Source organism: Nicotiana sylvestris, chromosome 5, assembly GCF_000393655.2.
Source record: "Nicotiana sylvestris chromosome 5, ASM39365v2, whole genome shotgun sequence".
NCBI classification, from domain to species: domain Eukaryota; kingdom Viridiplantae; phylum Streptophyta; class Magnoliopsida; order Solanales; family Solanaceae; genus Nicotiana; species Nicotiana sylvestris.
The window spans coordinates 59,180,315-59,192,250 of NC_091061.1; the positions used below are offsets into that span (position 1 = coordinate 59,180,315).

The 11,936-nt window shown below is 39.0% G+C and overlaps 2 protein-coding genes across 2 annotated transcripts; both read left to right on the top strand.

Annotated features, from left to right (window-relative positions):
* Window positions 1–2,086: 2,086 nt before the first annotated feature.
* On the top strand, window positions 2,087–8,853 carry LOC138868707 (uncharacterized). Its single transcript, XM_070146275.1, has 7 exons — window positions 2,087–2,565; window positions 3,056–3,246; window positions 3,295–3,621; window positions 6,433–6,721; window positions 7,710–8,331; window positions 8,514–8,571; window positions 8,666–8,853. Exons 1-7 carry the CDS (start codon window positions 2,087–2,089, stop codon window positions 8,851–8,853), a joined length of 2,154 nt encoding a protein of 717 aa, XP_070002376.1.
* Window positions 8,854–8,940: 87 nt separating this feature from the next.
* On the top strand, window positions 8,941–9,282 carry LOC138868708 (uncharacterized). The gene has a single exon (XM_070146276.1). It carries the CDS (start codon window positions 8,941–8,943, stop codon window positions 9,280–9,282), a length of 342 nt encoding a protein of 113 aa, XP_070002377.1.
* The last annotated feature ends 2,654 nt before the right edge of the window (window positions 9,283–11,936 follow it).

Below are 11,936 nucleotides of genomic sequence, written 5' to 3' on the forward strand. Positions count from 1 at the left end.
GGGTATAAATTGGACTAGGTCCTACATATTGGCTCAAGGAAATTTGAGGTGAGTGGAACAACCCTTTACTAAAGTGGTTCTACTCACAAAAAAAAATATGCCCACAAAGTGTTTGATAAAATGCTTCAAAGAATCAACATGTGCTTAATTGGAACGAGTGAGTATATGTTGACTAAGTATATTCAAGTTAAAGCTTATGTATTTTATTCGAGAAGTATAAGCGTCTATTTTCATATTTTTATGTTTTATTACGCGTTCTTACATGTTGAAGTTTCAAGAGTTAGATAGAATTTATAAATATACAGTGAGTAATTTTATTTCATGCTTATGCTATGTATGCACTCATGAATATTGATATATCACTTTCCAAACATGATTTTGTCTTGAAAAGTCACGAGAGAAATTTTAAAAAGAAAAGATTTTTGGGAGTATCCCTGAGAAGGGTCATTGTTCAGGCCGAGGGTCATGATCAAGGCATTGACTTCCTGAAACTACTTGTGCCAAAGTAAGGAGCACACGACCCAAGGGTCTTGTTGCTGAGAATTTACTTAGCCATGCTAAGGTATGATACATGAGCGGAGAACCATGAAGCGAGTGGCACCTCGTGGATTGGGCCTATTCGATCAGGTTGGGATCGAACCCGTGCCGATCACACGGTGACTGAGATAGAATTAAGTCAGGATAGTTGGAACCCCCGAAACATAAAGTGAAGTATTTTTTTATAAGAAAGAAAAAGAAAAGAATTTCTTTTAGAATATTCATAAACTGCTATTATGCAATTATTTTAGAAGTGTTTTTATAAGCTTTATGTTTTACATGCATTTAGAATCTTATATTGCTGTTATTTATTATGATTCTATTGATGGTACTAATATATCGTCTCTTATTGCTTTCTTGAGTCGAGGGTCTTCTGGAAATAGCCTCTCTACCCCTCGGGGTAGGGGTAAGGTCTGCGTACATATTACCCTCCCCAGACCCCACTAGTGGGATTATACTGAGTCGTTGTTATTGTTGTTGTTAGAATCTTTGCTCGTAATGTATATGTTATTAATGTTTTGTCCCTTGTCGTTGAGACACACTGAGTACAATGGATGGTACTGACGTTCTCTTTTGGGAACCTATGTTGGTCTGCGGTGCAACGTAGGAACCGATTTTGCAGGCGAGCAGGCTACGGGTTAGGACTTCCTTCTCTTCCAGTGCTATTGGTGAGCTCCGCTTTTATTCGTGGAGTATTCCTTATAGTCATATTTTTTTTAGCTATTTCTTTGTTTACTTAGAGAACTGGCCAGGAAATCTCATGTCCTGAGCAGTGCGTCAGTTTGTCAGTAGAGGCTTCATAGACATAGTCGGTGGGTTAAGATTCAGATATTTTCGATAATAACTTTGCAGTATTTTATTGGTTACTACGAATAAAATTTTGAAGTTGGCTTATTTTAGATATTTAAATTATTTAAAAGTATTTAGTTACTGTAGTGCCTTGTGGCATATAAAGTTTGAAGTTATAGTAGATTTGATAAGCGCAAATGGTTCGCTTGGTCATGTTTATCTATTGGGTGCTGGTCCCGGCTTGTTTCGAAAATGGGTCATGACAAACTTGGTATCAGAGCCTCAGGTTTATAGAGTCCTAGGAATCTATGAAGCCGTGTTAGTAGAGTCTTGTTTATGGGAATGAAGCGTGTCATAATAATAAATAGGAGGCTACAAGCATTTAGGAAAAGTCTCATTTTTTTTTCGTACTTTAGATCGTGAAGTAGAGCCTACCTCTAAGAAATTATGTAATGTATTCTTTTCTTCAAAACTCGCAGAAATGGCTCGTACTCGCAACTCTGACACTGACACTTAGGATGCTGATCAAAAATTTATTGCTACCATTGTGGCTTAAGGTAAAAACTAAGAAGGCTTCAACTCAAAACAGGAAGGGTAAATCCATAGAGAGGGTTCAAGTACCCCGAGTTGAGCATGAAGAAGGGGTGGAACATGATGATCCAGTACTTCCCCCAACGGCAGCTCCGGCTCAGGCAACTATATCTCTCGAGGTGGGTCAGATATTTAATGTTGTAGTGCTAGGGAGATGTTTAAAGCCTTTATGGCCAACCAGAACGAGAGAAGAGATGAGATTCCACCTCAATCAAACAGACAGAACCATTCTGAGTCCTCAAGAGAGAATGAATTTTTCAATTTGAGTCCTCCGGTGTTCCATGGTTCTATAGTTGATGAAGATCCAATGTTGTGGCTGGAGGGTGTCAAGAAAGCCCTCCGAGTGATGAAAGCATTTGATGATGAAGCTGTGGAGCTGGCTGCTTACCAGCTTAGAGATGTGGGTGGCGCTTGGTTTGAGATGTGGGAAAATGAAAGAGATGAAAGTGATGGTCCTCCTACTTGGAAAGAATTTGAAGAGGCCTTCATGGCTAACTTTATCCCAGAAGAGGATAGGGAAGCTAAGGCTACAGAGTTCAAACAGCTCAAGCAAGGGAATAAAAGTGTGCAAGAGTACTACATGGAATTCATAAGGTTAGCTAAGCATGCTCCTCACATGGTTAAGATAGAAAAAGCAAAGATTTGGAGGTTTGTTGGTGGTTTAGCTTACCACATTAAGGATACGACATCAGCGACAGTGGTAGGGATGATAACCTTCTACTCTGTTGTGGGATTTTCCAAGCACTTAGAAAAAGATAGACACAAACGAGAGAAAAAAAAAGCATAACAAGAAAGCCCGGACATCGGGAAAGTTTAATGGTACATCCAGCGGAGGTGGAAGGGATTCCTCTAATAAGGAGTCATTAGCACTAGCTCAGTCCAGTCATCAGTCAGGTGGTGGGTCTTCCTTCAAATATACTCAGAGTTAATAAAACCAGTCTCGCTAGAATCAGAATTTTATGACATCATCCTCACATAGCCAGAGTCATGCTGAGCAACATTCACACCAACACGGTCTTTGTAGAACATATAAGTGGCAACAATTAGGTCAGTGCAAGCTCGGGTTTCATGGTTGCTATCATTGTAGAGACATTGGTCATATAAAGGCCAACTGCCCAAGGTCATGATGTAATTTCAGTGGTGGATCAACTCGTCCTTCTAGTTCCTCAGCTACTGCAGTTGCACCACCTCAGGCTCGTGGTTCTCATTATCAAATCGGGCATGGGGCAGGAAGAGGTGCAGATCGAGTTACTCAAGGAGGGGGACAACCCCGTTTGTTTGCTACACTTGATCGTCAGAGTACAGAGGCATTTGCAGAAGTTATTACAGGTATACTTTTATTTTTCTCACATAATGTTTATGCCGTAATGGATCCAGGTTCAACATTTTCATATGTGACTCCATACTTTGCAATTAACCTCGAGCTAGAACCGGAACAACTTAGTGAGCCATTCCTAGTATCTACTCCAGTTGGCGAGTCAGTGAATGTCACAAGAGTCTATAAAGGTTGTATAGTTTCAGTCCAAGGTCGCAACACCAAGGCCGATCTCATAGAACTAGAAATGGTGGACTTCGATGTGATCATGGGTATGGATTGGTTGTCTTCCTGCTATGCCATGTTAGATTGTCATACCAAGAGAGTCAGGTTCCAATTTCCAAATGAAGAAGTCTTAGTGTGGAATGGTAGTTCATCATCGCTTGTAGGTAAGTTTATTTTTGTGATGACCCGGCCGGTCGTCGTAAGAATTAATGCCCCGATCCCTTATTAACTGCATTCCCCATGTTTATTTCTGCTATTTTGATTTGCCGGGATGTTCGGTTTTGAGTTTCGGAGAGTTTTGGGACACTTAGTCCCTAAATGAGAGCTTAAGTTTGGAAAATTTGATCGTAGTCAGAATAGTGAGAAGACAGCCTTGGAATAGAATTTTGATGGTTCCGTTGGGTGATTTCAGGCTTAGGGGCGTGTTCGGATTATGTTTTGGAGGCCCGTAGCTATTTTAGGCTTGAAATGCCGAAAGTCAAATTTTGAAGTTTTCGGTTCGATAGTGAGATTTTGATCCGAGGGTCGGAATGGGATTTTAGAAGTTGAAGTAGCTCCAAAGTGTTGAATGTGACGTGTGTGCAAAATTTTAGGTCATTCGGACGCGGTTTGATAGACTTTTTGATCGAAAGCGTAAATTTATGAGTTTTGAAGTTCTTAGGCTTGAATCCGATGTTAAATTGGTGTTTTGATGCCGTTTTAGGTGTTCTGAAGGTTGGAAAAAGTTTGAATGATGCTTAGGATTGGTTGGCATGTTTGGTTGAGGTCACGGGGGCCTCGGGTGAGTTTCGGGTGATTGGGGAAGTTGAATTTGGACTTAGGAAGATTTTGCATTACTGAACTTGTCATAACCGCACTTACGTGTGTGGGACTGCAGGTGCGGCACCGCAGAAACGGCTATTGGACCGCAGAAGCAGAAAGTTGGTCCAGCTCCAGGAGCCTCAGGTGCGATAAGGGTAACGCTCTTGCGAGACCGCATGTGCAGAAAGTCTATCGCAGAAGCGGAAAGTTGATTTAATGAGAAGTCACAGATGCAACCATGGCTCCGCAAAAGCGGGACCGCTGGTGCGGTCCCAGGGCCTTAATGCAGTTTAACTGGGCAGAACATATAAAGACTTGCCTTCACGAAATTGAGTTATTTTCACCTCTTTTCAAACAGGAAGAAACTTTGGGGAGCATTTTCAAGGGAGATTTTTAGAGGAATTCAATGGGTTAAGGTCTTTGGTCCCTAAACTCATTAGTGGGGTGATTTTTATCATTATAAACATGAATATTTAAGGACAATCAGTGGTAATTTAAAGGTTAAGGCTTGGCTAATTAGAGGCCTTTGAGTGATAATTTGAGGGACCATTTGAGGTCCGGTTTTGGTACTTTTTGTATGACTGAACTTGTGAGAGTGTGAGGATTCTAAAAATGTAAATTTTACCTAATTCCGAGACGTCGGTCCAAGGGGTGTTTTGGTCATTTTACCTAATTTCGCTTATTAGCTTAGAATTTCTTTGATGAATCAGTTACTTGAAATGTTATTTACATTATGAAATTAAATTGAATAGATTTGGGCCATTTGGAGTCGAGTACTCGTGGCAAGAGCGTGGTTTCAGATTGATTTGAGCTGGTTCGAGGTTAGTGGCTTGCCTAACCTTGTGTGGGGGACCTTCCCCTTAGGATTTGGTATATTTGATAATTGAAATGCCTTTTACGTGAGGTAACGAGTGTGTACTTGAGGCAATTGTTGAAAATCCGGTTTTCTTTAAGTAATTTTAATTGTGTTCTTTTTTCCTGTTTTATACTACTTGCAATTTAAGCATGTTATTAGCTTAGAAAAAGCATGTTTAATTTACTTAATTGCTTATTTGCTTAAACTGCCTTAATTGCATTATGTGAAGCATATTAGGTAGAATTACAGGCTTACTTGGTACGAAATTGAGCTTAATTGAGTATTCCTTGTGTTATCGCTGCGTGTTTTACTTTGGGATGCATCCCGAGAGATCCCCTGCACGTATTTATGATTTGAGCTGAGGTGAGGGATACCGAGAGATCCCTAGCACGTATATTGAGGATACCAAGAGATATTCCGGATACCGAGAGATCCTTAGCACGTATATTGAGGATACCAAGAGATCCTCGGGATACCAAGAGATCCCTAGCATATATTGAGGATACCGAGAGATCATCGGGATACTAAGAGATCCCTGGCATATATTGAGGGTACTAAGAGATCCTTGGGATACTGTGAGATCCCCGGTTATTATCCTTGTGAAGAGTGGTATTTTCTTGAGATTGTTTTTGCCTCTGTTTCAGTAATTGAGTTCCTTATTTTCCTGTATTAAATTCTTATTGATAGCTTTCAACTGTATTGCTAATCATATTCTGTCATACCTTATATTTTTATTTTATCTCAGTAGGGCCCTGACCTTCCTCGTCACTACCCGATCGAGGTTAGGCTTGGCACTTACTGAGTACTGTTGTGGTGTACTCATGCCCTTTCTGTGCATGTTTTTCATGTGCAGATCCAGGTACCTCCACGCTTGAGACAAGGCGTTCATAGAGACTCCGAGGTATATCTGTCGCGTCCGCAGACCGAAGAGTCCTTTTTCTACTCTCCCTTTTGTATTAGCCCTTTCATACTTTGTATCCTTGTTAGATATTCTAGAGTTAGACGTTGTAGACTTTCAAAGGCTTGTGATCATGAGATTCCGGGTTTTGGGAAATGTATTAGTTTTTGAGAGTTGAATTTGTGTATGCAGAGCGGCACCTTTAAACGTTGTTTTAATTCACTATTTTGGTTTTTCAATTGTTTCTCTTCCCAAATTGGTTTATTTTCCGCATTGTTAGGCTTACCTAGTCGTAGAGACTATGTACCGTCACGACGGTTCATGGAGGGCGAAACGGGGTCATGACAATTTCTTACCTTAAGGCACAATGAATGATTGGTAAGGGGTGTCTCGCCTATTTGGCTCACATCATTAATCCAGAATCAAAACCATCAGCTCTTGAGTCAGTGCCAGTTGTTAGAGAATTTCCAGAAGTTTTCCCATATGACCTTCCCGGACTTTCTCTTGAAATAATCATAGACTTTGGCATTGATCTCTTGCCAGGCACTCAGCCCATATCTATACCTTCTTATAGGATAGCTCCAGCAGAACTTAATGAGTTGAGAGAACAGTTGAAAGATCTTATTGACAAGGGCTTCATCAGGCTGAGTGTTTCACCGTGGGGTGCCCCGATCCTGTTTGTCAAGAAGAAAGATGTGTCTCTCAGAATGTGCGTCGACTATCGGCAGTTGAATAAAGTTATCATTAAGAACAAGTATCCACTGCAAGAATTGATGATTTATTTGATCAACTTTAGGGTTCAAAGTACTTTTCAAAAATAGACTTGAGGTCGGGGTACCATCAGTTGAGAATCAGAGAAGAGGATATATCTAAAACAACCTTTAGAACTCGCTACGGCCACTATGAATTTCTAGTGATGTCCTTCGGGTTGAGAAATGCTCCAGTTGCATTCATAGACCTCATGAACAGAGTTTTCAAGCCATTCCTTGATACCTTTATTATCGTGTTTATAGAAGATGTTTTGGTATACTCTAAGAGCAAGGAAGATCATGTAGAACACCTCAGAATATCCTTGCAGACCTTGAAGGAGAATGAGCTTTATGCTAAATTTTCAAAATGTGAGTTCTGGTTGCAGTCATTGGCATTCTTAGACCGCGTGGTATCTAGTGAAGGCATAAAAGTAGACCCTTAGAAGACAGAAGCAGTCAAGAATTGGCCTAGGTCGACAATACCAACTGAAATTAGGAGTTTCTTGGGTTAGCTGGCTACTATAGAAGGTTTGTAGAGGGGTTTTCCTCACTTGCAGCTCCATTAACTAAGTTGACTCAGAAAGCAGTTAAGTTCTAGTGGTCAGACGCTTGTGAGCAAAGTTTTCAAGAGTTAAAGAAGAGGTTAACCACTGCACCTGTGTTAACCTTGCCGACAGGTTCGGGTGGGTTCACAGTGTATTGTGATGCCTCCAGAGTTGGTCTTGGTTGTGTTCTTATGCAAAATGGAAAAGTTATTGCTTATGCTTCCAGGCAGTTAAAGAATCATGAAAGGAACTATCCCATACACAACTTGGAGCTTACAGCAGTTGTGTTTATATTAAAGATATGGCGACACTACCTTTATGGCAAGCATTTTGAAGTGTTTACAGATCACAAAAGCCTCGAATACATTTTCAAGCAAAAAGAATTAAATTTGAGATAGAGAAGGTGGTTTGAGCTATTGAAAGATTATGACATCAATATCCTTTACCACCCTGGCAAAGCTAATGTGATAGCAGATGCACTTTGTATGAAATCAAAAGTTGTCTTGGCCCATCTTACAATACAAAGGCGATCTTTGGGTCAAGAAATTCAAAAACTAGCAAATGATGGAATTAGATTGGATGAGACCGAAGAAGGAGGTATAACTGCTTATGCCTTAGCGCAATCCTCCCTTGTTGCGCATGTTAAGGCTATACAAGACGAAGATCTGTACTTAGTAAAGTTAAAAGAAGGAGTTAGAAACAAAGAAATCACTGCTTTCACTCTTGGAAGTGACGGAGTTTTGAAGTTGAATGATCGATTATGTGTGCCTGATGTAGATGGTCTTAGGAAGGACATAATGGAAGAAGCTCACAGTTTGAGGTACTCTATCCACCCAAGTGCTACCAAAATTTATCTAGATTTGAAAGAGTTGTATTGGTGGAAAGGCATGAAGAAGCAAGTAGTAGATCATGTGGCTAAATGTTTGAATTGCCAGCAAGTCAAAGCCGAGCATCAGAGGCCTGGTGGCCTAGCTCAAGATATAGAGATACCACAGTGGAAGCGGGAGACGATTAATATGGATTTCGTAGTAGGTCTACCACACACGTACCATAAGCATGATTCAATTTAGGTTATTGTAGACCGACTAACAAAGTCCACGCATTTTCTACCAGTAAAGACGACAAATTCTGCAGAGCAGTATACACAGTTGTACATCAAAGAAATAGTCTGATTACATGGTATTCCAGTTTCAATCATATCTGACAGAGGCCCTCAGTTCACAACGCATTTTTGGCAAGTATTTCAGAAAAGATTAGGTACCAAGGTCAATTTGAGCACTGCTTTCCATCTATAGGCTAATTGTCAGGCAGAAAGGACCATTCAGACTTTCGAAGATATGTTGTGTGCTTTTGTTATAGATTTTGGAGATAATTGGGATGATCACTTGCCACTTATAGAATTTGCTTACAATAACAGCTATCGGGCCAGCATTGGTATGGCTCCTTATGAAACGCTGTATGGGCGAAGATGTAGGTCTCCAGTGGGTTGGTTTGAACCAGCAGCAGTGCCATTGATTGGTCCAGAGTTTGTTTGTGAGGCCTTATAGAAAGTCCAGCTAATCAGAGAAAGACTGAAAGCGGCTCAGAGTCGTCAAAAGTCCTATTCATACAAGAGGCATCGTGACTTAGAGTTCATGGTTGGTGATAAGATGTTTTTGAAAGTTTCACCAATGAAAGGAGTTATGAGGTTTGGTAAGAAAGGGAAACTTAGTCCTACATTTATTGGACCTTATGAGATTATAGGAAAGAAGGGAAACGTGACTTATAAGCTAGCGTTGCCCGTTGAGTTGTCCTTTGTTCATCCTGTCTTTCATGTGTCTATGCTTATAAAGTACATTCATGATGAGTCGCACATAATACCTGCAGATATCATAGAAATTAAAGAAGGCTTGACTTATAAAGAGGTACCTATAGAAATTCTCGATAGGCAAGTAAGAAAGTTGAGAACAAAAGATGCAGCATTATTTGTGGAGTAATCATGATTCGAAAGAGACTACGTGGGATGTCGAGGAAGATATGAGAAAGAAATATCCATATTTATTTGGAAAAAGGTATGTGAGCCTAAGTTTGGTTTGACATTTATATTTTATTTATTAAATACAAGCTAGCATGTGTTTATGTCCTTGCTAGATTATACTTAGTTATTGAATTTTATTTTTGTTAGAGTATATTTAGTTATTTAACAATTTAGTTCCACGCCAAAGTACATTTAACTCATCAAAGTGATTTCCTTATTCTAAAGTGTTTTGCTTTAAATTCTTGTTGGTTATTGTGGTATCTCCTTGCCGGAGTGTGAGTAATTAATTTATGAGTTGCGTATGGTGCCTATGAATGACATGTTATGATATTTTTAGTTGTTGTTAGTGCAGTTGTGGTATTTGTGACAGGGATATTTTTTTGGATAGTCCAATTTACAAAGGAAACTCTGCCGAAATTTTTGAAAATTTAAGGAGTTAGCCAAAATTTTGAGTCCCTTGGAAGAGTGAGTAGTGCTAAGAAAATTTAAGAGGTTCAAGGACCTAAGGAATGATTGTTAGCTTAAGAATAAGGTCCTAGCAACATTCGAGGATGAATGTTTTTAAGGAGGGAAGATTGTAACACTCTTCAAATTTATAAAAGTTTTGAGATACGCTAATTATGGAATTAAATTATTATTATTATTTTCTTGCCTATAGTGAATATATATATATACACACGCACACACACTCTTAAATAATTGGATATACGATTAGGGCAATATTAATAATTTTAATATTATTAATTATTAAAAGTGGGTATCATTATTTATTAGTTAAGTAAAAGAAAAAAGGGGGGGAGGGGAGGAGGGCCTAAAGCCCATAAAATGGGTTGTTGGAAAACAAAGGCTTCAGGCCTTAAGAAAGCACTGTCATTCACGTAAAAGGCAAAAGGCCAAAGCCTTGGACGAAAAACAGAACGCTAGTTCTGTTGCTTACGAAACAAAGAGCTACGAAACAGAGCTACTTACTCACGCATGCAACGGAAAATCTTAGGGTTCTTTACAAACCATTAATTCTTGAACTCAGGTATATAAAATTCTCTATTGTCAATTATCCTAAAGTAGTAGTAGGTAAGAATAGAATAGTTAATTTCCTTCTTCCTCTGTATCAACAGTAAGTTCCATATTTAGGTGTGAAATTTTGAAATTAATTCAATTGCACTGGTTGTTGTAGAATCAATTATTTGAGGGGTATAAATTGGACCGGGGCCTACGTATTGGCTCAAGAAATTTTGAGGTGAGTGGATACAACCCTTTACTAAAGTGGTTCTACTCACACAAAAAAATATGCCCACAAAGTGTTTGATAAAATGCTTTAAAGAATCAACATATGCTTAATTGGAACGAGTGAGTATATGTTGACTAAGTATATTCAAGTTAAAGCTTATGTATTTTATTCGCGAAGTATAAGCATCTATTTTCATATTTTTATGTTTTATTATACGTTCTTATATGTTGAAGTTTCAAGAGTTAGATAGAACTTATAAAAATACTATGAGTAATTTTATTTCATGCTTATGCTATGTATGCACTTAAGAATATTGATATGAATATTGATAGATCACTTTCCAAACATGATTTAGACTTGAAAAGTCACAAGAGAAGTTTTAGAAAGAAAAGATTTTTGGGAGTATCCCTGAGAAGGGGTCATCTTCCAGGCCAAGGGTCCTGATCAAGGCGTTGACTTTCTGAAACTACTTGTGTTAAAGTAGGGAGCACACGAGCCGAGGGTCTCGTTGCTGAGAATTTACTTAGCCATGCTAAGCTATGATACGTGAGCACTAAGAACCATGAAGCGAGTAGCACCTCGTGGATTGGGCCTATTCGATCAGGTTGGGATCGAACTCGTGCCGATCATACGGTGACTAAGACAGAATTAAGCAAGGATAGTTGGAACTCCCGAAGTATAAAGTGAAGTATTTTTTATAAGAAAGAAAAAGAAAAGAATTTCTTTTAGAATATTCTTAAACTGTTGTTATGCAATTATTTTAGAATTGTTCTTATAAGCTTTATGTTTTACATGAATTTAAAATCTTTGCTCGTAATGTATATGTTATTAAAGTTTCGTCCCTTGTCGCTGAGACTCACTGAGTACAATGGATGGTACTGACGTTCTCTTTTGGGAACCTACGTTGGTCTGCGGTACAACGTAGGAACCGGTTTTGCAGGCGAGGAGGCTACGCGTTAGGACATCCTTCTCTTCCAGTACTATTGGTGAGCTCCACTTTTGTTCGTGGAGTATTCCTTATAGTCATTTTTATTTAGCTATTTCTTTGTTTACTTAGAGAACTGACCAGAAAATCTCATGTCCAGAGCAGTGCATCAGTTTATCAGTAAAGGCTTCATAGACATAGTCGGTGGGTTAAGATTCAGATGTTTTCAATAATAACTTAGCAGTATTTTATTGGTTACTACGAATAAAGTTTTGAAGTTGGCTTATTTAGATGTTTAAATTATTTAAAAGTATTTAGTTATAGTAGTGTCTTGTGGCATATAAAGTTTGATGTTAAAATAGATTTGATAAGCGCAGATGGTTCGCTCGATCATGTTTAGTGATTGGGTGCCGGCCCCGGCTTGTTCCGAAAATGAGTCGTGACATTAGTATAGTTTAAT